Source organism: Ruditapes philippinarum, unplaced genomic scaffold, assembly GCF_026571515.1.
Source record: "Ruditapes philippinarum isolate M1 unplaced genomic scaffold, ASM2657151v2 ctg387_1_1_1_1, whole genome shotgun sequence".
NCBI classification, from domain to species: Eukaryota; Metazoa; Mollusca; class Bivalvia; order Venerida; family Veneridae; genus Ruditapes; species Ruditapes philippinarum.
In genome coordinates, this window is record NW_026856517.1 from 134,984 (window position 1) to 162,902 (window position 27,919).

At 32.6% G+C, this 27,919-nt stretch overlaps 2 protein-coding genes across 2 annotated transcripts; one reads left to right on the forward strand and one right to left on the reverse strand.

Annotated features, from left to right (window-relative positions):
* Window positions 1–433: 433 nt before the first annotated feature.
* LOC132746846 (uncharacterized sodium-dependent transporter YocR-like) lies at window positions 434–27,881 on the reverse strand. Its single transcript, XM_060736110.1, has 12 exons — window positions 27,623–27,881; window positions 26,204–26,387; window positions 25,238–25,421; window positions 22,923–23,037; window positions 22,225–22,426; window positions 21,708–21,870; window positions 6,453–6,587; window positions 5,756–5,895; window positions 5,299–5,390; window positions 4,534–4,685; window positions 3,861–3,990; window positions 434–1,436 (listed from the first exon to the last, which is right to left on the reverse strand). Exons 1-12 carry the CDS (start codon window positions 27,695–27,697, stop codon window positions 1,221–1,223), a joined length of 1,788 nt encoding a protein of 595 aa, XP_060592093.1. The 5' UTR covers window positions 27,698–27,881; the 3' UTR covers window positions 434–1,220.
* Window positions 7,208–14,027, forward strand: LOC132746845 (uncharacterized). The gene is made up of 2 exons (XM_060736109.1): window positions 7,208–7,694; window positions 13,491–14,027. Exons 1-2 carry the CDS (start codon window positions 7,671–7,673, stop codon window positions 13,833–13,835), a joined length of 369 nt encoding a protein of 122 aa, XP_060592092.1. The 5' UTR covers window positions 7,208–7,670; the 3' UTR covers window positions 13,836–14,027.
* Window positions 27,882–27,919: the final 38 nt, after the last annotated feature.

Below are 27,919 nucleotides of genomic sequence, written 5' to 3' on the forward strand. Positions count from 1 at the left end.
CTAAAATCTTAATAATGACTTTGTAAAACTAAGGGTTGTGTTAGTCCTTATTAAGAGTTACAAAGTTCAAATTAAAGTTTCTGCTAATTAAGCTTTTAAAGGTTTAAGTAAATAGGATTTTTATTTTTCCTTATTAGAATTAACAAAGTCCTAATAAGGCTATCATATCTTATAATTAGGAGTTACATTTGTATTCTTTTCAAAGAACATTTGAATATATAATTTATACATACTAGTATTCTATATTAAAGAAACTAACTTATAATAAGAAGTTTGTAAATTTCTTAATATACTAGTTACTAATCCCTAAATAACCTTGACATTGGAAGTCAAGTTTCAAAGTTCAGGAAATAGCTCCACAGTTTTGGTACTTGTATTTATAAACAGATTTAGGGTGAAATGTTCGTAAATCTGGTTTCACGAGACAACTGGGCTATTTTTTCATAAGTTTTATTCATAACAATATAATGTGTAAAAAAGGGAAAGCAATTTTTCACCAATGTCGGTGTCTGATATGCTCTCTAAAATAATGCACTAAAAAACCGTCTTTAAAGATTTTGTATGTTGTAATTAAGGTTGTATACCACACTTAAGTAAAATTATTTATGTGTATATAATTATGCTAATAAAACAATTTTCAAACATCGTAAAATATGTAAAATGTGTACTGGAAATATTTGTACATATTATATGTAATCATTAAAATATATGCATTCATTTCTTATTGAAAAATTTGACTTAGTCTTTATAGAAAATAAATTTTTTATTACCTCCCTTTATTTACATGAAATGTTAAATTTGGTAATATCTTTATAAATAATGCTTTTTGGAACTTACAAAATTGATAAATCTTAATTTGAGCATCATATTTATGATAATTGATATAAAACAATAAAAAATTGTGTAACAAGGTCTTTAAAATCGTAGTGATGATAGAGAATTTTGTATTAATTTCAGTAACTTCAAATAAAGGCTTGTCCTTGAAACAACTTCCATAAATACTATAAGGGCGCGAGTATTCAAATTTATTTAAATATATTGTTACAAAAAAGACGTCCATTTTTCCCCAACAGTGGTCCTAACTGGACGCCGTATACATCATATTGTCACCAAAAAAATCTCAGCCCAGGAAAAATGACGGATATAAATATATGAAGAATAAAATACTGCCATAAAATCACATCCATGAAAAAAATTAATAACGAAAGGCACTATTTTCTTTACAATCTCAATTCCGATACTGAGCCATCGAGATCTCGTGTTACATTATGTGAATGGTCAAAATCTCGCGTGAAAGCTGGACCTCTGCGCGGAACCACCAACGGTTCGGATTCGGATTCAGACTCGTAGGTCCACGAGAAAGTCCTGATCCTTTTCCCTCTCACTAGAACGTAGATAATGTTTAATATGATGAGTATCAACATGAGGCCGAACCACTGAAAAAAATAAACAATGCAGTGAATATATCATTCAGCACAACCATGAAAATTTAAGGATTATAAGAATTGGCCATGTTCGCATTTTATGACTCTAACTAGTTATATTATTAGTTATAAAATTAGTAATAAAAACTTTTGGACAGGTTATATGGCGTTTTATAACCGGAGTCGCTAAGCGAGGATTATATTGCAAACACGGGTCAAAAATACAACCTGTTAAAAATCTTTATAACGAATTTACAACTTCTTTTATTTGGAAAAAGTAATACATTCATAAAAAGGACAGCAGTCGTGTATATTGTAAAATTACATGTATATAAACGTCACGATCATCCAATGAAAACGTGAAGTATTATTATAATAGAAAACGTTATGTTATTTAGATATGCAAATGAAGCTTCACACATTTATTTGCATGCACATTTTGTATTTATTTTACTTATTTAAATGTTATTTTATCAAAAATTCTCCTTCAACTTCTTTCTAACAAATTATATCTGGTTACAGTCTTAATTTAAAACCGATTAAGTTGATATTAAGTAAACTGACGTCAGTCCGGGAATGACGTCAACTTTCCCGAACAATGACTACAGTTTTTTTTAAAGCGACCAAGTATTTTGTTATTATTAAAAAAAATCTGAATATGACCAACTAAGTACATGTTAGTGTTCATCCGTGCTGTTCTACAGAAATTAGAAACTTTGACGGGAGCGATAGCGACCGGAGAATGTTACTAATTTCTGTAGAACAGCTATAGTCTGATTTTATTGACCTGTCAATTATGAATACATTATAGCACTCATTTAAATATTCGATCCCACTTCGGTTTTGTTCGTTTATTTTACGAGAATTAATATGGAGTGATATCAATTACGTTTGGAAACTCCCACTAGCTAAATGTAGGTTGTCGTAACATCCGCAATAGCACAGTCGGTTAAGTGCTTAACTAATGCATAAGAGGCCCCATGTTCGACCCGTTCTTTTGACATTCTTTTTAGCCTTATTCTTTCTTTATTTTTAAGTATATTTTAAATGAAAATGGTCAAGCGCTTGCAAAATTGTCTACACGCATATGAAACAACTAAGAAAGACTGAATTGTCATGTTTTGTATTGTATTTTACGGCTTCGGATGAGTTTTCAATATTATTTGTAAAACAATGTTACATACAAAAGTATAGTATGTACAAAAAAAGTGCAAAACATAATTATTACAAATAGAAAGAACAAATGTTGAAAAATAGCACAGATATATTTAGCTCCATGAAAATAGTTATGAATAAAAAAAAATATGGACAAACTCTGCCTCGATCTTACAACACGCTGGACAATTAGATAATATATACCAGTGGTTTACCCTATTGCACTATAACGGTCAGAGTAAATACTTCATGGAAACAAGATGAATTTAATCATATCTTACTGCGTACCTTTCACGGAATTTACCGAACATTTATCGGATATTAATATATTCTGTGCATTGACCGTATAATCAGTATGGAATTGACAGGTTAATAAAATCAAACAATACGGATGAATACTAACATATTTAGTGTCAAACTTTATTTGGCCTCATTAATATTCATTTTATTACGTCACTACCAGACCGCTTTACAAAACAATTACCTGAATGGTGGGTTTAAAATTTGACTTTATAAATATGCATGATTTACGTAGACAATGTACCCCTTGTGTTTCAGTTGCGGCATAATATTGAAACATAAATTTATTTTCAAAAAAAAGTTTTGATGAGTTGGATAATTGTTACCTGATATGATTTATACACTTTGATGAATTGGACAACTGATACTCAGTAGCTAATATCTTATATGATTTATACATGTATACACTAATTGTCATGTGTTAACACGAGGTCACGTAATATATTTTCCAAAAAAATAATGTCTACTTTCACTTTCTGTCTACCGAAAAAAAAAAGTGAATAGACACACGTGACTTTCCTCTTAGTTACAAATTAATTAAGACCGTTTTCTACATTCGTAATAAAAAATATGAATTGACTTTTTGTATTGGTTTTTACTTTAACACATGCAGTATCTTTTTTCGCAAAGACGTCGATTTAAATCTAAACTGCATGTATATCCTTTATCAATAAATGAAAAAATAATGTAGGTTGACCTTTTGACGTCATTTTTACTTAATTAATAATATATCAAAAGCGGCCCACGAAAGCGCATGTGCAAATTTATGCAAATGACTATTTTTACAAAGCACTATGATAAATAGAAGGCGACTATGAACAGTATTTGATATAGTATCTATCATTATTTTGAAGAAATACAGCGTTTCCATTGGATGACAAATAAAGTTGGACACTAAAACAAAAAATGTATCTGTTACAAAAGATCGACAATGGCGTCAAATATTGGACCGGAAATTACGTCACACGGAAGTGCACGTACCTGAGTGACAGTCATGACTAGAGTTTCACGACCGAATGTATACCATGCCTCGCCATCACCTTCATCCTGATTTATCAGATCGACAGCCCACCATACAATCAGAACTATTGCTTCAATAGGGGCCACAACTCTTACAATTAAAATAAAAATAAAACATTAATTAAACAAATGAAATTGGCACTATTAGCGTCAGCGACATCTTACGTCAATTTACCAGATATAGGTAAAGAATAAATAACATACATCTCTAATGAGACCGCTTGTGGTACTGGAAGAAAAATGGCCTCAATAGTAGGGCCCGTTGGTTTTAATTTTCATACTGTCTCTAAAGTAACATAGGCGTTTATGGACACCTTAGGGCCTAGTATAAGATACGTGATACGTAATTTATTCTGAACTAGAATGTAGTATAATATTGAATGATAATAATTAGACATCATGAAACATAGACAATTAAAATGAAATGTTCATAAATTAATTAACAATGGAATATAGACTAATTGAAATAACTTTGAACTCTGCTTCTACAAATATTGACGTACGAATAAAGGTGCATTTACCCTCTGTTATGAGTTGACCAGCAAATAACTATTGGTAGCGATAACTTATGTTCGATAACTTATGTTCTTCAAATATATATCGATGAAAACTATTACACTTTTTAAGCACATACCGTATAATAACTTCCCAGAATATAGTAAGTTTCCAGTCATTCTCACTATAGTTATTAACAATGACGTCACGGAACTTCCGGATCCCAAACCTCATAGCCATGTAGAGCATCATCATTCCGTTAATTACAAGTGCAAAACCCCAAACAAAATCCTGAAAATTGAAAGTACATTGCATATGTATGTATATCGTTTTAATTATTTTACAATAAAAAGAGATGGCATAGTGACAAAGGTGTCTGCACTCGACCTTCTGGTCGCAAGTTTGAGCCGTTCATGGGTTGCGACCATTGTTCCTCAGATAGCAACTCTACTGGGTAGACTCCAGAAATGTTCAATTAAGATTCAACATTTTTTATGCGATAAAGGTTCAATAAATGTTGTTGTTTTTGTTGTTGTCATTTTGTTGTTATAGATAACACTGCGCTTCTGTGAAGATTTAGATTAAGATTTAAATCGTTTAAGATGAACTGGAATCATTTAAAAAACGATGGATATAAGATATATCACTTGTAAATTCAATATTGCCGTTGTTTATTAAATGAAAAAATGGGCTTGGCCAAGCAAGATTTAATTTTTCATTTGGTTATATTATATCAAAACATAATACAATAATTATGATAAGTTGTAACTCTAAATGTAGAGAAAAATTGCATCAATATAATTATGTTGCATTTACACGGTGGCCAATCGCGTGCTTTATGACGTAATGTCTTTGCCGAAAAAATAAACAAAGCGGTAAATTTGATATACGAATAAAGTCCTACCTGATTAGTGAGAATATTTATATTCAAAGCTGAAGGTAATCCTAGTGAAAATGTTAATATTACAGTTATCGACATCCCGTACTTTCTGTCCACTGAAAACAACAACAACAACAACAAAATCAAATTTAAAGATTAAAAACACTTTTCGCACAGGGTCTTGGATGGTTTTAAATTCTTCTTGACAAATAAATAAACATTGTATAAAACCCTAAACGTATATATAGAGTAATGTCAGCATTTCCTATTACGATACATGTACACATGTATTCAGAACTATTAAAAGAGGCACGCTTGGCAAAAAGTTGATATATTTGTGAAAAGTTTTACATTTCATAAAGCAATAACAAATTTGAATCGTGTCACTTTCAGAAATAGCACTTATGGGCTCCAAGCAATGTACAGACAGCTCTCTAGACAGTAATACTAACACTTTTCTTTATAAAAGTTGTATACTTACAACCAAAATCAGTGAAAGTTTTAGTCATCAACTCTAAATTGGACATTAAAGATGTTATTCCAGCAAACGACAGACATAAGAAGAACAACACTGCCATAACACGACCAAATGACCCGATCGTCTCAAACAGCACCGGCATCCTGCATTAATTAACAAAAATATTTTTTTTTTTATAAAAGACAGTCGCTTTTAATAAAAAATGTTCACGGGTTACCAAAGTGGCGTTCCATTGCAAAATAACTTTTCGAAATCAATTATATTTCTTTGCTGATCTGCACAAATAGGTATAATTATTAATATGCGTGTGATAATATGCGCCCCGATATAGTGGTGAATTTATACAAATTCACATTTAAGTTTTTGAATTTTAGGCTCTATTGCAAAATTCAACCAAAATTCGATCATCATCATCATAAACATCATCATAAACATCATTATCATCATCATCATCATCATCATCATCATCATCATCATAAACATAATCATCATAAACATAATCATCATAAACATCATCATCATCATCATCATCATAAACATCATCATCATCACAAACATCATCATCATCGTCAACAACATCATCATCATAAACATGATCATTATCATCAACATCATCATCATCATCATCATCATCATCATAAACATCATCATCACAAGCTTATAAGCTTAATAACGGTGAAACGTATATGTTTTATCATACCATATAAATGTAAGCCCTGTGCTTGCTGGTCCGCTGTCCTTCATGATATTCACAATGTCTGCCTGGGTCTCATAAGGTCGACTTTCCATCAAAGACGAGAAAACCGTGCCAAATATAGTTATCCCGCACAATAAACTGAATCAATAAAACAAAAATTAGTTGTTGTCGAGTTCTTTTCAAGAGTTCAAATGATCAAATATGGTGGCTGTTTTACGTCAGTTTCGCCAAGAAAATGTGAAAACACAATACGGTAACTTAAGACCGTTTCAATAAAGGTTTTATATTCAGTCAAAGACCGTAGACTATAATTCTTTTCCTATGGAAATTTCAGGAATTCAATTAGAGATCGTTTTATTCACAATATGTTATTGCTCATCTGTATTGCTTTTCAGAAATTAAATAAAGACATGAACATATGATGAAATACGAGTCATAAGTTTAAAAGTTTTCTTTGAAACACAAAATTGTCTCAGCTTTGGTCTGAAGACCGAATTCAGACGTGGGACTTTCTATGAAACGCAGTCAGACTAAGAAAGCCTAATGGCGCCCGTGAAAGGTTTAATAAAATGAAATCATGAAAAGTGGCGCAAAAAAACTAAAAAGGCATATTAATAACGCGAAAGAAAAAGTCACGTATTAACATTAGCTGTTATTAAGCGGAAAGGCATTATGACGCCAAGTAAGTTTCACTAAATAAAATTGTTTCGCGTTAATTTGTACGGAAGCTTCAAAGGGTCACCTCTTACGCGATCTTTTATGAGAAGATTTACGCAAGTCGAAAGAATTAAGGTGCAAAGTCATGATATCTTTAGTGTTTTCGCAAAAAATAATTCGAATAAACGAGAAGATTTGAGTTAATTTGCCAAATGTTTTCTTGCAAAAACAGAAACATTACACATAACGATTAATATTTTGACGAAAAATTAATAAAAGGTGTTTTTCGAAAAAAATATAGAGGCAATACATGATGCATTTCACTTTCTCGAAAAAGATTATGACGCAATACCTAATTCATTTCACCTTCTCGCATTAACTTTTGATGCATTACCATAATAAATTTCATTTGATGAAAAAAAGTTTGCGCAATGCCTAAAGTGTATTCCGGTTTTCGTTATAAATTTTGTCGAGATCGTCTTCCGTTTTGCATACGATGGCTTATTATTTCGTTAAATAAGTTTTAATAAAATTGTGATAGCACGCAGCGTATTTGTCGAAGTCATGGAGAAAGTTTTAACAGTATTGGTATGTAATAATAATTTTTTATCATCATCATTATTAGTAGTATTACAATTAGTTGTAATAGGAGTTGTAGAAGTGGCGGTGCTGGCGGCGGTGGTTGTAGCAGCCCAGCAAGTATCAGTCTAAGTAGGTACATGTCGTATTACACCCTTTGTTAGATTCTCACTCATTTGGCTTTTCATGATAGCTTATTTCATAGTGAGTGATTTACGGTTGCCATTCCCTACCTCATTTTGCATTTTAATCCACGGAAACAAATTCTTAAACAGGAGCTGCCCCCGATAGGAAGCTCTGGTCCGACCCCAGAGTGCGTTACGCACTTTGGGGTCCAATTTCGACCCCAAAGTGCGTTAAACAGGTACATATGCATTTTTTAACATCAGGCAAACGACCGCACTTTGGGGTCATAGAAAATTAATGTTCATTATGTTTTAAATAATATATTGTAGTCAAAGCCAATGGTAAACAAAAATTCAAGGTATTAAATAGACACAAACATGTGCCCTGAATTATAGTAGAATCAATAGAGATTTAAATGATCTTGATTAGTAAGTGAAGAACTTTCACCAAATAAATCACTAGATAAAGAATTTGTATCAAATTTTTAAATATTTTTTCTCAAATTTTCCATTTATTTTAAAAGAATGCACACCTTTCATCAACTCCATTGTTTTTAGCTAAATGCATTATTTTTCCGTTTGTTATTTCCACATTTTATAGAAATATGATAGTCTTAGCATAGACAAAGGTATAAATTCTGGGAAATCTTAGTAAGACATTTCAGTAAAAAATGTGCCTGATAATATGTTGAAAGAGCCATTAATTCAGCTAAATGTGACATATAAGAAACTTGACTAGGTATACGAGCCCTATTGCGGCTTTAAGTAGTAGTCCGTACAGGCAGTACTAAAAATATCAACTATGTAAGTAGTCGCACATTAAGAGTGGAGCTTCAGAATAATGTAAAATTCTCACTTGGTGTATAAAGGGGATTGTGGGGTATCGATCCCCCCGAGGGTTAAAAATACCGTTTAAAGGCCCATTATGCTTTTATTTGTTTTTCTTAAAAGCCTTTTCATTTTGATGTTCCTTTATATTATCCAAAAAATACACATTGGCCAATTACCTGAACAATCTTTTTGATCTGTTGCTTTTTGGCAATGATGAGTACAGTTATAGTGAATTAGTATTTTATATGGAAGTCAAATACTACAGTGTTTTGACTTCTTTTATGACAAATAATTTCACATTTATCGCTACTTTACATTTCTCTGATACCATTGTTTTAACATTATAGAATTCATGTTTGCTGTTCCTAAAGAAGTATGTAAGATTTCCCATAAAAAACCTCTGGCGAACGGTTGTTACGGAGCTTACAAAAACCCTTAAGTTTGTTGATAAGCTTATTAATGTATTTGTAAAAATCACTATTTATAGACCGATCGAAAAACTTGATGTTTCACCAGAACATTGCAATAGAGTATATTTATAGATCTTTGGAAAAAAATACTAACTGCATTTAATTTCATTCCCAACATATTTAAAATAGAGCTCAATATGGCACCCAAAGTTATCAAGTAAATGACCGACAGAACGCGATATTTTTCGCAGCATCTTTTAATTCTAGAAATACACAATTTCTGTACTGGAGTATTTTGAACGGTGGCATATAAGTGTATTTGTATTTTTTTTTTTTTTTTTGATACTTTTTTTTTTTTTTTTTTTTTTTTTTTTTTTTTTTTTCGTACAAATTTTTGTTTGTTTGTCGTACATATTTTTTTTTTGGTTTTGAATACATACTTTTTTTCGTTTTGCAAATGTATTCTTTTTCAGTTTGCATACATATTTTATTTAAATTTTGCATACATATTCTTTTTTAGTTATAAAATATATTATATAGTCCGCGGTAACCCAAAGAAAGGTTCTGCATATGGTCTCGATGTGGTTAACATTTGTCACAAGGTGCCTTAAAATCCTTAAAGGGTTTCGGAGATAAGGAGCGGACATGAAACCCAAGTCTTTACCCTTTGATCTGTTGGTGTGACCCCGACCTTGAGCCGGGCACACCTGGCATATATGTTCTGCACATTATCTGGATGTGCTAAAGAATTGACCTAAGTTTCATAATTCTCAATTCTCAGGGGGTGGAGTTGAGTGGTGCATATTCATGGAATAATAACTGATCACCAATCAACAGCCCTTTCCAAATAGACACTTATATAATAGTATATAATGATAATAAACAAGTATTATATAAAATAGTTATATGTAATATGAAAAAATGGGCCGAAAAAGGTCGGCCGAAACCAGACTCCCCCACCCTCGGAAAACGATTGGCCGATTTCAAGAATGGGCAGAAATGTGACCAAACCACTGTGCTAGTTTTATACTCAACTAATCTATGGGCTGTTATGAGATTTGAAGGCTGTTTTGATGGGCTTAAATATGTATGGAAAACAAAAATAAAATATGTACGAAAAACAAAATTAAAATATGAATGCAAAACTAAAAAAATATGTATGCAAAACTGAAAAAATATGTATGCGAAACTAAAATAAAATATGTATACAAAACTTATAACAAAAAATTGCAAATGTCACTTTTATGCCACCGTAATTTTCTTATATATGAACACAATTTTTAGATATTTCAAGTGGTAAAATTAATGAAACTTTTATCACTTAAGCATCATAAAGTATTGACCGCCATCTTGAACTCCACCTCAAATATTCCAATGTCGCAGATTGAAAATAAGTCAGTACTCAGTATTTAAGCAGAACTCAGATGACACCTTTAGACCTCTTGAACCCAAAGTGCGTTGATATGTAGCATATTAACGCACTTTGGGGTCAATTTCTCGATTTTGACCCCAAAGTGCGTTGGACCCCAAAGTGCGGTGCGAAGTTTAACGCACTTTGGGGTCGAACCCCATAGTGCGTTTGACCCCAAAGTGCGGTGTTACAATGCACAACTAGACTTCGTGACAAACAATCCTGTGAAGTTTCACTGAAATCGCCCCATAAAGCGCGGACATGATTATCGGACAAACGTTTGGAAGAGCGGGCAGAGGGACAGTGCGATTACTATATGCCGACCTTCGGGGGCATAAAAATGCTAAAACGACAAAATAACTATATTACTCCAATTTATTTATTCATCCAGACTGAACAGTATTCTTAAATTACCTTAAAATTTATGTGGGCCCCCTCCCTAAAAAATGGTTTAAAATGATTGTAAGCATGCAATAACAGGATAAACACTTACCAAGCTCAGCATTTTTAGGAATCTTAATTAACCTTAGTATTTACTTCAGAAAAAAAGGATGCATAATTATCAATATATATGACATTATTAAAAGTAAAATCAAAGTACTTAATATAACTAGTTGTATTGCGACTGGCAACAGTAACCAATGAAGTACTTAACAAAGCATATCTCTGTTTCATTGTAAAGAATTTAATTGCCAGTGCAATGTCATATTAAAGAATTCCATATGGAATTTGCCAAACGTGTTTATTGAGGTAAGTATTGAAAATAATACAAAATTCAATAAAAAAAAGTTATGTAATATCATCACTAATATGTTAAACTTTCAAGGTCATACCGATATCAAGGTCAAATTTCATAATGTGTTAGCTCACCTGCCACGTAACATCATGAGCTTTTGTGGTCATTTTTTCCGTCATCCATCGTCCGTAAAAAAAGTTGGCGTTAAAGCTCTAGCGTTTTCATTTTTGCTTTGATTTTGACTAAACTTTGTCAGAAAGTGAATCTCAATGTAAGGTACATGTAGATCATTTTATACAATGGATTATGTCGGGTTATGGTCAAGGTCACAGTGACTTTGAAAACAAAATCAACAAATTATGATAATTTGTTTTACATAAGTGTCACATTGAAGGTTCCATGATAACCGCCGTATGAACACATCTGCGGATGTTTCTAAATTCACAATTTTACAATTTCACGTTTAAATGTTGAATTCTGCTTAAGCCGGTGCTGGGGGGGGGGGCGTGGACGGTAACTTGCACTTTCCAGTACCGTCCATGAACAGGCTCAATGAAACCGAGCCTGCAACATTTTCAATTTTGCCGTGTTGGGCTTTCTTTAGGGATTCTGTATTTATCTATTTTACATAATAATATGCTTGGAACAGTTTACCAAAATATGATAAAAGAAATTTGCAAATGTAATAATATGAATGAAATTTGGGTGCATTTATTTGAACCATACGAAAAATTGTAAATACAATATTGGCTGCAAAGCTACCAAGTGGCATGTTATTGCTAAAACGCTTTTTAAGTGAAAAAGTTTTATATGCAATTTTCTTCTCTAACTTGTGAACATGTTGCAATTTACTAGAAAGTACAATAAAAGTGCACTATTGAAGAAATGAAAAAATACTTTTAAAACACGTCCGCAATGAACCGGTTTCAAAAATATACTTCTACACAATGCCCAAGCTCATTATCTGCCATTATACAGATGAAAGGTAACATTTTTATTGCACACTACTTATTCACCAAACCTTGCCCCTTGCGACTTTTTGTTCTTCCGAAATTAATAGAAATAAAAAAAAACTAATAAAAATCGCTGGAAATAGTTCTATATGATACAAGACAGACACTAATCTTGGATCTCCCTACTAGTATACCCAAATCAGCGTACCGTGACGCATTCCGGACTAAAATCATGCATTTCTAGTAAAGGGGAGTTTTTCGAGGGAATGACATAATGAAATTTAGTAATAACTGATTACTAAAATTTATTACATCCAGTTCCATAATAAGCAAATCTTTTCGAATACTTCCTGTTACTCCGACATTGATAACGAACATTGTTTTGAGGAAATATTTTTATGGTTCAAAAACACTTCGCATTCGATGTTCCAAACGGTTTAAAAAGTTGTGTTTAAGAAAGTTCATATAGATGTGTATTATTATTTACATAGTTGTTTGAAAGAGTCGATTGTTTTTGTTGTTGTTTTAAACCCTCTAAAATATCCCGATTATTGAAAAAGCGCCATTCAACCATGCAGTAGTATTGGTCCTAGTATTGCTAGCAGCAGAAACAGCAGCAGCAGTAGTAGTAGTAGGAGGAGCAGCAGTAGTAGAAGTACTATCAGTAGCAGCAGTAGTAGTAATTGCCTAAGAAGTAGAAGTAGTATAAGTAGCAGTAGCAGTAGTAGCTGAAGTAGGTAATAATAAGTAGAAATACATGTGATAGTAGTAGCTAAAGTAGTAAGTAAGTAGTAAGTAAGTAGTAGTTATGTAGTAGAAGTAGTATTTATATTAATAGTTGTCTTAGTCTTATGCGTCGTCGTTGTCGTTATCTTTTATTTTACATAATTTAATAGAAATAGAAAATGTTCTTTGCAAAAGTACTGAGACACGCCTCCACATGAGCCAAAATATTTCAAGAAATTGAATCTTTGGAAAATTTATTAAGATCTTTAAAAAGTAAGAAGATTCAATAGTAAAGTAATTATTTACATGTTTTGAGCGATTAATGACTGCTTTTGAAGTATCAATCACTAGTTCTGCGTTACTAACGCAGTAAGAGATTTTTATGTATATTTTGACCTCTTTTTGATTATTAACGTGGATTGTACTCGTACATGCCGTTTGCAATGTATAATTACTTTCTTTGTTCATTTTACAATACAATGTACTTGACATTTAAATACATTTTTAAAAATTTCATAAAAATAAGCAAGAACCTGGAGGCATGTTGCTATTGAATGTGTTTGTATTCAGTGAAAAAATCTAATAATTTACATTGCTTTTTGATTACTTTCAGATACTTCTTGTGGCAATTCATATCAAGTTGTCTTATGGTATGCTACCAGATGAGCAGAGCCTACACAATACTGTCCAAAAATACTTCAATCTTGGTTATACGCATTCGGAAATGGTTGGAATGTTTGTTCACCATATTGTAGTTTCCAAAACTAAAACAGAAAGAATTCTTCGACGTTTAAACTTACGAAGACGTGAAGAAAGCAACCCAGAGGATATTACTCGGGGAATAGTACAGCTACATCGAGAGGGGTATTCCGAACTAGGTTACAGAGCAGCATGGAGAATGCATTTTTTTGAGATATGGAATCAGAGCACATCAAAATACAGTGAGGATTTGTCTTAAGGCGTTAGACCCTTGTGGAGAAGTAGTCAACAGGAAAGCAAGACGATTAAGACGTAGAAAATATTTCAATCGAGGCCCAAACTTCGTAATTCATTTCGACGGATATGACAATCTAAAACCATTTGGAATATCAATTCACGGAGCTATAGATGGATTTTCCCGAAAAATTAAATTCTATGGTTGAAAGCTGCACCATCAAATAAAAAACCTGCTTTTATTGCATTTTATTTCATGCAACATGTAACGAAACGTGATCATGTACCAAGAATGGTAAGGGTTGTTGCAGGGACTGAAAACTGTACATTAGAGAACCTTCAGATCGCACTTAGAATGTCACATACTGATAGCATGTCAGGCTACAATTCTGTTTCTGTTGGGAGATCAACTGCAAATCAAAGAATTGAAATGCTTTGGAGTTTCCTCTCGAGAAACTTTATTTGTTATTGGAGGAACTTCTTTAAAGATTTGATTGATCAAAACCTATTTGATAATACCGATCAGTTGCAAATCGAATGCCTCAGACTTTGTTTTATGCCTCTCATTCAAAATCATCTTGACAGTTTTAAGAAATCCTGGAATATACATACGATTCGGGCACAAACTTATTGCGAGACTGTAACAGGTAAACCCAACATGATGTATTATCAGCCAAGGATGTTCGGTTATACAGATTGTTCGTTTGCAATAAATTGTTCTGAAGAAGAATTGGAGAATCTGGTGCGGGTGTATACCGAGGAACCACCTATCCATGGTTGTTGCAGCGAAATGGTGCAGTTGAGTGAAAATTGGATGGGGTTAAATGCACATTTCTGTCAACAACTGAACACTGCAGAACAAGCAAGCGATGTTTATCAAAACATATTATCATCGCCTCATAGTCGATTACTACAGAATTAGATTTTTAGTGATTAGGAAACATTTCACGGGGTATATGACAGCGGTAGTAAATAGGCCACGTGGAGTTTTTTCTTATTATGTCTGTATTATGCACATGCAAATACATGTATGTTTGATAATTGTTAAAATGATATGGAATCGAAATGTGTTAATTTCCCTAAAATTATTTCATTTATGTACATATATCTGATAGCGTGTAAGGTATCCGATAGATTAAGAATATCGAAACATATCTAATGTCAATTTGTCACATTTGTAGAGGTATTAAATAAAAACGGAAAAGTATTGTTTTCAAACTTTTTATGGTGATAATATGTTACAGACTAGAGTTATCTTTTAATGTGATGAATAACCCATTTTGTTTCTCTTGACATACGAAACTTACTTTTTATTAATACATAAGTCAATCAAATAAAGATTATAGTTTATAAGCAGTTCAAAGCAATCTAAGTCTTGTAGATTTTACCTAGAGGTATACCAGAGCTTAAGTGAACACTTAATCTGTCAAACCTGTCCAGCCAACGTAATGCTCAGCTGAAAATCTAATAATGACATCCTAAGGTATTTCTTTATGTTTGTAAGGCCCAATAATTTTATATGGGAAAAATTAAAAGACACGTAACAGGAAATGGTAGGAACGACTTCTGCATGTCCACAATAAAACATTTTAAGTTAGTATTTAGTATACACAGCTTTGTTTATAAAGTCACCGTAATAAAACGAAATTATTTGCAAAATTGTTTTTACTAAACAAAGACAGATCATTCCTAACGATGAATGCTTTCACTGTTGCATATCGACCCTTTAGACACCTGGAACTATCAAACTTTCCCCGTGCTTTGAAAGTGCTTGGTTTGCAAACAGTTTTTTATTTATGATTTATAGCACTGACGGATTGAACGGTCAAAAACTATATGCCCCTTCTGGAGGATAAAGTAACAAAGGAACGCATCATGTCTTACACATCTGTCCACGAAAAGACTGTCAATGTCAAATGGTGGTAAAAGTCACATGTTAGTTTTTAAATTGAATTTAATGTAGGTCGCCTTTTGGAAAATAAAAACGCTCTGCACAAATGTCATCGAAAGCCACTAGAAACTTTACAGTGCAGACAGCCACTCATGTTGCTCCAGTCATAACAATATTGTAGCGCCTTGCAGCCACCCGAAGCACCAGGCGGCACACAACAGAACACCTCTAGTACTTAGACTGCCAAGCAGTTAACGTTAGGCTGCTGTGAGTTGTTTTCCTTTGAAACCGATAAACCTTATCTCTTCTTAGTCTGAGAAAGGCATTTTTGATACATAACATTATTCTTAAACTATTTTGTGGCTATATGAATCCCCCTTGCTAGGCCACTGGGCAGCTCGAATACTAACTTTAAGGCTGCTTCTTACGCAAATATATATCGATAGGAAAACAAAACATGACCACAAGCTGAGTGAACAGGGTCAATCATAGGTCAAGGTCAGATTTATGAATCAAATCGATCTATAAATAAAATTATGGACCATTTAGGACAAATTAAAACAAGAGCCACCGCCGGGCGGGGCCACTCTCGACTTTTTACTTTTTCTGAAAGCAAACAAATAAATGTTTTAACAAATCTTAACGTTTCCTTTTTATAATTTTGTTTGTATGAATCCTGCCCATATATATCCGCATGCGTATTACAGAAGAAAATATGTATGTATGTATGTAAATCAATAAAAATTCAATAATTTGACCTTCAAAGTCAAGGTCATTTATAAGTGAAGGTCAAGGTCTGTCTGATTATTTAAAAGAGCTATCCTTGAAGATTATTATTTTCAAGTTTGAAGACAATCGATTCAAAAATAACAAAGAGACAACCAATAATAGCAAGAACAAGCAAAATTTGGACAGATGACCTTGAAGATCAAGGTAATTTATGACTGAAGGTCAATGTTAGTGTAGTCTTCTGAAAGGTCTTGTCCCAAGAGTTAGTGTGGTCAAGTATGAAGACAATACACCAAGAACTAAAAAAGTTATGATCTAGGTACCAGTTTGCAGACGGCAACGCCGCCAGGACTATAACAATACCTCTTCTGTTGTTGTTTTTTTGTTTTTTTTTGTTTTTTTTAAATGTCGAGGTAAAAATGACCAAGACGATGAATGTCATTTAGGTGTCAAGGTCATATTTATTACTCTATTTAAAGGCGGTCTTAAAGAAATACTATAAAGGCAAATGCTCGACTATTCTTAATGCTTGATAGTTAAAGAGCCTTGAAAATGTAAAATTTTATGTGTTTATAACGAATGGAATTTTTTTTCTTTAATACATGTTACAGTTATAGGCCTCGGAGAGAGTCCTATTATGCTCTCAAAGAAGAGTATACAATTTCAACTTGTTTCAATAGAATATAAAACTATTTGAGGTGGTATGCAAACCTTAATGTAAATTCTAAGTTAAACAAGAAAAATATTACATACTTTCGTATGTAATATAGATACGATTGCATACTACTTTTTAAGAAGACTTTTTATGCTTGCTGCATTATAGGTGTAATGTAAAATGTACAAACATGTCATGAGATATTTTATATCTTTAAACATTTTCATGGAATGTAATTAATGTATCATCATATTAAAGTTGCATGCCTTCAGATGAGAAAAATGATTTCAAGGAAAAAAAATATGAAAAGAAAATTAACGGTCAATTGACTCTTTTGAAGCATAATCACAGAATAAAATTACAGGAAATTATAAACCTTTTTAATACACTAAAGGTAGAGTTTCATTGTAAGTCATAGTCGCAGATTTGAGATATGATTATTTATTCATATTAACATCATTATTGGTTATATATTGATAAAAAAAACCCGAAAGACACAGTTTGTAAATATCTATTACAATAAAATATGAAAAAAGGTAGTTTCTATCCTATGCGATGCGCCGAGGTTAGCTATATTTATAATTCCCGCGCTAAATCGCGGTGGTGCTTGGGATAATCACTATACTGTAAATGGCAGCCATTTTACGATACGAAAATGCCTGGCCCTCCTCGGACAGTTTAACCTGCCGAAAAGATATGAAAAAATTCTTGCAATTCAAAGTTTGTTTGCTACATAAAGATTATCGATTTACTTTTTGCAAACCTTTTCTCTGCCTGATTGTAATAATATTGATGTGTTTTCATTGGCTTAAACCGTCACGTTATCAATACACATAAAGGTATGAACTAATTTCGTGTTCATTAAAATTATTCCGTTAATAGACATATTACAATCTAATTTACAAATGAATTGATTAAACAACAATCCCAGAAGCATTTAAGATAATAACAATCATTGGAAAAAAATGAATGCATATAAATTGTAAATTTGTGTATGACAACTCACCCCCTAAACAAAACATAGTAGACTCAACCAAAACAAGCGCCTGCTTCTTAACCTAACTATGTAGTTGCATGACCATGATTAGAAATAGCTAGCGAACCAAATCTAAGAGGTAAACCTATTGTAAAAATAATACTATGACCACAGCAGATTTCGTACAGAAAAGGAGCATAATTCTGTACAAATGCTTGATACACTTACCTCCTTCTGTCTACAGGTTGGGGTCATGATGTTGAACAAATGTAAAAAGGTACAAAGCCATATGTCAATGGACTTTGAAAATATTTGAGGTATTACAAAAACTTTAACATAAGTGGTTACACCGACGTTTACAGTCGGGTGACTACAATAGCTCTTTTTCGATAAGTTAAAGTTTTGGACTGCAATGGAAATCACAACCTGACTGTTATGATAAAAGGTTAGAAAAAAGTAGAACTGAAAATTGGTTCTGTATGATAAAATTGTCATAAAAAATTACTTAATAGAATTTACAGTCACAATTCAATGTCAAATCTTAAAACCTATTAACTATTTCATTGTCCATGCCAGGGCTTTAATGTTATTACATAAGACACACCCGGATACTAGCTTTTTATGAATTCCAAAATGGTTTCAAAACAATGCTGATAATGCAACTTCTGAACAATACAACAAAGAATGATTTCTAGTTTTATTTCAAATAAAATATAACAGATCGCATAAAAAGTTTATGACTTTTATTTTTTTGCAGAACTAACCAACATACATCAAAGAAAATTGTAACACCAAAGGCACTAATTAAAGAAAACTTATTTTCTATTCCTAATATATATTAGGCTTAAAATCAACAAAATATTTATATATAAGAAACTTTTGTTTCTGTTACATTACAATAGAAATATAAAAGGAAAATACAGATCACACTAAAAATTAAGACTTTGTAGTAACTTTAAAATATTGGCATTACTTGCCATCATACATCAAAGAAAAATGTTACTTCAAAATTACTGATTGGATAAGACTGGTTTTCTATTCTTCACCTAGTTAAGACTAAGACTTATCAAAATGTTTATATACTTTGTTTCTGTTTTATCACAATAAAGGAATGAGAATAAAATACAGAGCATGCTAAAAATTATGACTTTGTAGCTACTTAAAAATTTTGGCATTGCCTGCCATCATACATCAAAGAAAAATGTAATTTCAAAATTACTGATTGGATAAGACTGATTTTCTATACTTCACCTAGTTAATACTAAGTCTCAGCAAAATGTTTATATACTTTGTTTCTGTTTTATCAGAATAAGGATATAAGACTAAAATACAGAGGATGCTAAAAATTAAGACTTTGTAGCTACTTTAAAATTTGGCATTGCCTGCCATCATACATCAAAGAAAATTACTAATTGGATAAGACTTGTTTTCTTTTTTTTCACCTAGTTAAGACTAAGACTCAGGTTTATATACTTTGTTTCTGTTTTATCACAATAAAGATATAAGAATAAAATACAGAGCATGCTAAAAATTAAGACTTTGTAGTTACTTTAAAATATAAGCAATATACTTGCCTTCACACATCAAAGAAAAATGTAACTTCAAAAATACTGATTGGAAATTTATATTTGAATTGATGTTTGAATTTAAGAACTTGTAAAAGTTAGATACTAACTTTACTTTCAGAATTTAAACACATGGCAGCTGTTATATTAAAATTTAAATCAGTTCCAAACAAGATTGCATTTGTGAAAAATGCTATGCCACCGCAGTAATACATGTACATGTACAACACTAAATAGTAATGTAAGAACAGAATTTTTTACTTCTATACAATTGAAGATTGCCATAATGCACAGATCACTGACCTATCTAATTTTAATTAACAGATTAGTGGTTAAATCGATTGTTATTCAAATGAAAGATCAGAGTAGAAATCTATCAATGCAGTTGAGTCTAGTGAATTTGGTGGTGAAGGTAATTTTCACATGGCCAAAATTCCATGACTGTACATCAAAGGCTAGCACAGTAAGACACTTTGTCAAAATCTACGCCAGCTGATTACAAAGTTCACTTTACATCTTAATCTGTGCACATGGTTCCAATTTCATAACTGCACATCAAAGGACAAGAAAGTACATGTAGGTCACATCATCAAAATCTAGTTCACCTGATCACAGTCAAATTTTACAACTAAAACTGTGCACATAGTCCAAAATTCATGGCTGTACAACATAGTTTCAACGGAAGTTTCTGTTTTTTCGTTTTCCATGCCGACACACTCAAACTGAAATAAAAAATGGAGTAATGGAATATAAGGGAAGTAACTGTACATATTACAAACTTCATTCTCATCATTCCTTATACTATATAGCCGATTAGGTTCATTCAAAAATTTATTTATTTATTTATTTATTATTTTTTATTTATGAATTTATACGTAAAAGGGCCAAAGGCGAAAATATTGATAAATTTGGACCTTTCAAACATAACATTACTTCCAGATAATCCAAATGAACATCAACAGAAATTCAGAGTTCCTTGGATCGTGGACCCTTCGGGATTTCCAAAGGCATTGTCAAGACTCTTTGCAACAAAATGTCTACAGTTTTATCAGCAAATGATAGTACCAAATGCATGGATATGTGAAAAAAATATGACCAAATGACATGATGCATATTTCTATCAAAATGATTCCCTATTCAGACAATAAGCCTAATCATGCATTTGCCAGTTTAGCAAAAACAGGAGAACTTACCATTTTTTCTTCTCGAATGGCCTCATGTCCAAAAATGACGATCTCGACAAAAATATAACGAAAAGCGGAATAAACTTTAGGCATTGCGCAAACATTTTTTCATCAAACGATATGTATAAGGGTAATGCATCAAAAGATTTTGCGAGAAGGTGTAATGTATAAGTTATTGCGTCATATTCTTTTTTCGAGAAAGTGAAATGTAGCATGTATTGCGTCTACATTTTTTTCGAAAAAACACATTTTCTTAATTTCTCGCAAAAATTGACTCGTAATGTGCAATGTTTCTGTTTTTGCAAGAAAACATTTGGCCAATTAACTCAAATCTTCTCGTTTATTCGAATTATTTTTTGCGAAAACACTAAAGATATCATGCCTTTGCACCTTAATTCTTTCGACTTGCGTAAATCTTCTCATAAAAGATCGCGTAAGAGCCCTTTGAAGCTTCCGTAAATTTGCCTTTTTCGCGCCTTTCGTTAAAGTTGTTATAGATACTACGCTGGCTTAAATTTGTCGGAATATTGTGGAAATGCTTAAAGGCTTCATGTAGTATGTATGTAACATATGTAGTTGAATAAATGGCATGCATAATTGTATTAAAACGAGTCCAGTCGAAATGAAATATAGAAAAATTTGTAATTAAAAACATATGATTTCAGAGAATGTTTGAAAACCAAACCACGGAAAGGACGTCATCATTTTTCACAAAATAGATGCAATTAGGGACACTTAAATAAATATGCACAGCCGTCATGACGCTGTCTGTTGAAAGACACTGATGTATGTTATATATTCAGTGAATATAGTGATCTAGTGTGATATCCAAATTAACCTCTCTAGGTTTTACAGACATAATAAACTAAATCTACCGGATATGACGTCATCAGTTACCTTACAAGATTGTTGATGGAAGGAACAAGATGGCCATATTTGACAATGCCATTCTTTTTCGTCATGTACGCAGAATAGGGGATCATGAGTCCCATACCAGCACCCGTATCAAAAGCATTCTGACTCATGGCATCTACCCATAACCTCGGCTCCTTGAATGATTCTTAAAAAATGTGAGATCATTAGTCAAGTTAAAATTAAGTAAAAAATGTATAGACATATAGACATATACATGCTAGTAGCATTTTTAATAAGAGCCCTGTATTTCTCGATTTTTACCAAACGGAACTCTTTACATTTTCCGTAATACTTTAGTAACAAAAACAATTTGTGATAGTAGAAACAAACTGGTCCCCTGCAATTTTTTATATTTTGAATTGGAACCATCAGATGTTATAAAACAAGATTTTTGTCTATAAAAATGCAGAAAGTAACGAATTTAAGCTGTGTCATATAAATTTATGAATTTCTTAATCTTGCCAGTCGTGATCAAATGAAAGATTTATTAAATTCATACCCCAGTGAGGTGTGAACAGAAATCTGATGCCGACGTCTGTGTATTTTCTCGTTAGAGACCACGTGAACGTGAACAAAATGATTAGAAGTAGGAGGGGAACTAACACAATACTGACTTTCTCTATCGTCTTAACTCCCCTGGTTACACACAATGCACCGAATAATATGGCGATGAAGTGCGTTAACACCGGCCAGTAACTGTCCTGAAATTATCATTTTGATTATTATTTCGTCATGATTTTTAATTATTTTGCACACAAAGTACACTACCATAACCATTCCACCCTTTCTGTCAGGATTCGGTTACCTATATGCCTATTATTGATGATAGGCTCCATAAAAAGGGTACCTATTGACATCTTCACAATGCAAGTAAATGTTTTTTAGGGGAAAATAAATGTCGTGGTTTAAAAAACAATCACAACTTTTCGCGGGTCTTTTTCGACAAACTTCGGATTAGAGCTATGCTTAATGGTAATCGCCGAGATGTTCGAGTGCTACCCTATATGCCCCTGCGACCTTTACAGACTCCGTGAAATTTCGACAATTTACTGTTTGCTGCGCTATTAAAATCTGAATATTTTGATATTTTGATGTTATACATCAACAACTGACACTTTCAAATACAAATAAGAACACAATTAGCATGGTAACTACAATGTATTTAAAAAGTCGGGGAAAATAGAAAGAATAACCAACCTCTGCATAATCCTTAAAAGTCTGGTCTGCTTCCTCTTTGCTGGCCGGCAGACTGTGACCAATGTAGTAAATGAAATAATAGAAACACCATCCTAACACTACTGAGTAAAAACAACTGAAAAATAATAATAATCATCATCACCATCATATAATAATAATCATCATCATATCAATTAAGTTTGTTTTGTAATCATTGTTTGTTCTTTAATATTGTTATAAAGATAACTTTCATTGAGTATTTTTTCTAAGTAATGTTGTTCACATTGCGTTTTCGTCGAAGACAGAATGACCATACCTCACATTTGTCGCACAAACTGGAGTTGTTCGTTAGAAACACTCAACAACTAAATATCTCTTCTTAATAAAAATGGGTCAAAGACAGAAAAGGCCGGGTTGCATATGTATACAAAATATCATGAGGCTGTGATGTTACTTAAATTTTCTACCACTGTCTTGACCATTGATGTTGAAAATTTAACTTAGTTGGTAATGAGCATCAGACCTGAAATGGAATCCCACAATATGGGACCACATGTCAATGCTGTGAACCACATATCAAGAAGCTGTGGTAAGTAGTTGCTGAGAAAACAGTTACGAAAATTTCCTACTATCTATTGATAATTAATTATGTCAAAATTTTACTAAGTCGGCAGACAGGAAGTGGATGAGCAACAGACCTGAAATCAAATCCCACAGTATGGGACCATGTGATAATACTGTATACCAAATATCAAAAGGCTGTGATAAGTAGTTGCCAAGAAAACTGTTACGGAAATTTCCTACCATTGACCATAAATGTAGAAAATTTAACTAAGTCGGCAATCAGGAAGTGGATGAGCGACAGACCTGAAATCAAATCCCACAGTATGGGACCATGTGTTGATGCTGTATACCAAATATCAAAAGGCTGTGATAAGTAGTTGCTGAGAAACCTGTTACGAAAATTTCCTGCTATTGACCATTAATGTTGAAAATTTAACTAGGTCAGCAAACAGGAAGTAGATGAGCGACAGACCTAAAATCGAATCCCACAGTATGGGACCATGTGATGATGCTGTATACCAAATATCAAAAGGCTGTGATAAGTAGTTGCCAAGAAAACTGTTACGAAATTTTCCTGCTATTGACCATAAATGTTGAAAATTTAACTAGGTCAGCAAACAGGAAGTAGATGAGCGACAGACCTAAAATCGAATCCCACAGTATGGGACCATGTGATGATGCTGTATACCAAATATCAAAAGGCTGTGATAAGTAGTTGCCAAGAAAACTGTTACGAAAATTTCCTGCTATTGACCATTAATGTTGAAAATTTAACTAGGTCAGCAAACAGGAAGTAGATGAGCGACAGACCTGAAATCGAATCCCACAGTATGGGACCATGTGTTGATGCTGTATACCAAATATCAAAAGGCTGTGATAAGTAGTTGCTGAGAAAACTGTTACGAAAGTTTTTGCCCCGCCCGCCCGCCGCCCAACATTCACCATACTATAACCCGGGTTTGCACCAGTGCAACCCGGCCAAAAATCGTATCATTTTATTTTAACACGAAACGTTTCTTTTAGTAACATTCTTAGTAGTAAATCAGTCATCGTATTTTAATTCCGATAATATAAAGCTGGTTTAATTTACTCCCTACCATATGTATACAGCATTTTTTTAAGTGATTGGTTAAGTTTATGGATTTAGCTCAATACAGGATTGGAGCAGTACCCCTAGACGCTTGCAGAAATCATGATCAAAAAATAGACAAATATCGTTTTTTTCGCTGATTTTTACATTTTTCATGCTTTATCATACATAAATCAGTGTGAAAAGATGAATTAGACCTGTTAAAGTTCATTCCGTTGCGTAATAAAGCAAGATTTTGGCATTTTACGATTCAAGCGCCTTGTCCGGTATATACCGGAATACGGTATTTAGTGTGGTGCTCCAATCCTGTTTTTAGTCTCACTCAAAGTTTATTGTGTCCGATACATTTTACTCCCTCGTTTAGCCATTTTCAATATCTAATAAAGGATTGTCATTTAATCGAAAAGATAAATACCTACCTTTATTTTATCAATGATTAATTAAGGTATTGGCGTGTATTCGTTTATACTTCTGAATGCTTATTTTCTAATACGAATTCCGTCCATAGTTTGAATAAATTTGGTTCTTTTTCATAGTTCTTAAATACTGCATTAGCTCATAAGACTTAGTCTTGTAAAGTAAAAGTTGACGAATATAATATCAGTAATGAATTCTGTTAGGGAATGACAAGTTGACAAACGTGTGTCCTAATAGAATGGTACAATATGAGGTCACTACTCACCTAATACAAAATGTGACCATTGATATCCACGCGCCACACCATATATGGTTGTCGCCAAGAAATTGCCGGAAAGACCCGAGTACTGCCTTCTTTGTATATCGGCCAGTTCCGTATTCTAGCAACAACAGTGGACTTGACCAGAGAAAAAGGAACATCAACCACACTATTAAGAACACTAGACCACCTGAATCAATGGTATTCATGGTTTATAATAAAAGAAATAAACGAAACTGAGAAGAGTTTTATCAAGCTACTACAAATCACCGTGTCCAATCTTTTCTATAGAATGGCAGATCGGTTACATCTTTTTGTGCTACATTATAAAACGTTCACATTGCAATTTTTTTTTTCGAATCCTCTAATAATATATTACATGTATTTTATCAATAACCGCCTGTTTTAATTCGATACCATACGTTACTGGTGAGATTGTTAATTCTAACGATTGGACACAAGTGTTAATATTTTTTAAATAATAAACATAAAACTGTTTATGTATCATAATGTAACCTATATTATCACACAGCTTCATTTGAAAGTGTTTGGGCGAAAACATCAGTAATATTTTTAAAAATTTAAATATCTACGATCTCCTGTTTGATCCAGTTAAATTGTCGCCCTTTTGAACAGTGAGATTTTACCCGCCCCATGTCATGTATTAGTAGAATTAAAGTTCTGGTAAAGAATCTTCACCATTTAATTAGATGTTCTTTGTATATTAAACTAAAACTTGTTTTAGACAATTACAAGAATTAGCCATAGTTCTCGTTTTATGTCCAAAGGCAAATCAACAAGCGATATTTTCAGTGGCCAAAACAGGACATCGTAAATATCGGACAACTAAAAGTAATTTTTCACTGATAAAAGTGTAAAATATTATGATTAACAATATACATTATACCCATTTCGCTTGTTAATGAATGCACTTTATCTGTCTAGTTTTTATTAAACAAAAAGATAAGTTACCCTCCTCGTTACTATTTTGTGCAACAATCCTCGGAAAACGCCATATATTTCCCGTGCCGACCACGCAACCCATGCACGAGAGCACGAGTCCGAACGTGGACTGGAAATGAGCTGTGTCACCATCGACGTCATCATCATTCATGCGTTCTGCTTCTCGGATCTCCTCGGATATTGGAACGGCCTCCTGAATTACAAAAACCTTTTATACAGTACCTATACCACGTGACATTTTATGATCTGCGTCGGGTAATACTCAATATAATGGACTGGTATTCCGTTATTTTTAATCAGACGAAGTAAGAACCCTCTCATACTAGTGAAACCGTATGATATTAAAGCAGTTTCGCTTTACGGAAAAAAAGGAACATTTTCCCTGGGAAACATTTTATGTATGGGTTCCACCGAAGAACGAGTGGGCTCTTCACGCTTTCCGATAAAAATTAATGAACTATTTAAAAAATTATGACAGAAAATAAAACGTAGGCTGTCTGTTAAATTGGTCTTCTGCCCAACGCAGATTACAGGAATACACGTGGTATAGACACCGTGTCTTATTTCTATAGAGACAATATTCTAACAGAACAGAACATAATTTTATTGAGTACATAATCATACAAAATGATACAAAATATAAATCAATACATTATACAAACAATATAAACTTGTAAAACATAAGCAATATATTTTGAATACAAGATATACAACATATAGACAGCTGCAAAACAACAACAATAGCAACAACAACAAGAACAACATTAAAGGAGCTCCACTGAAGCAAAAAATCTTTATCAACAAAAAAGACAAGTGCAAGTGCATGACAGTGCCAACCTCTTTCTTTAAGAACAACAACAAAAACAACATAAAGTTTAAAAAGAAGATTTTTGAAATAGATTATTTGTTCGCCCGCCATTGGAATGGGTGAAAGTTATCTCCAAAATGGCAGAGTTTTTGCAATAGAAAGAAGGATTTTTTTTTTCAAAAATAGACTTATTCTTTGACACCTATGTACATCTTTTTCATAAGACACTAAAAGTGGTTTACTTTTAAATTACGATTTTTTGAAAAAGTTCAGCAAGTTAAAGAGAAAAATGTGTGTCTAGGTAGATATATTCAGACTTTGAAATGACAGTATTAATGCCGATACTTTTAAATGATAACAAAAACTTAATAAGAAATGTACAAGATTCAGTTAATCTAGATGATAAGGAGGCGATTTGCTACATCCGTATTTCTTAAATATGGAGGTAGATGGTGTAAAAAAGTGGGGTACATTGAAACAAATATCGCGTGTTATCCGGTTAATTCTTTTTACGATAAAGTGAATTTGAGACGCGATGGATAAATTTCTTAACTTGATAAATACATCAGGGTACGGAAATGAGATTAATGTTTAAATTATCTAAATAAACACTGACTTACCCTCCTATAGCGGCGGCCATTTTTACTGTCACTCATACTGTTTAAAAAGATGGCATCATCGTTATCATAGTCCATGTATACCTAATTACGTCAAATCTATTTAAACATTACAGATATCCGTGAAATTAGCTTAAAACTATTGTTGTCTATATTTAATACAATCACTTAAAAAAGTCTCCCGGAAATAACTTTTTTTTTTTTCATTGAATAATAAGGAAAATAATCGCCCAGTCAATACAATAATAATTGCTCATATGGACATGTAATTTTGAGTACACTAGTCATGTGTCGATATTA

Coding starts and splice junctions, on each gene's coding strand:
- LOC132746845 (XM_060736109.1), top strand. CDS start 7,671: ATGGAGAAAGTTTTAACAGTATTG. Junction 7,695..13,490: donor AGAAAGTTTTAACAGTATTG/GTATGTAATAAT, acceptor GATTACTTTCAG/ATACTTCTTGTGGCAATTCA.
- LOC132746846 (XM_060736110.1), bottom strand. CDS start 27,697: ATGGACTATGATAACGATGATGCCATCTTTTTAAACAGTATGAGTGAC. Junction 25,422..26,203: donor ACAAAATAGTAACGAGGAGG/GTAACTTATCTT, acceptor CCATTGATTCAG/GTGGTCTAGTGTTCTTAATA. Junction 4,686..5,298: donor TAAATATTCTCACTAATCAG/GTAGGACTTTAT, acceptor TTCAATTTTCAG/GATTTTGTTTGGGGTTTTGC.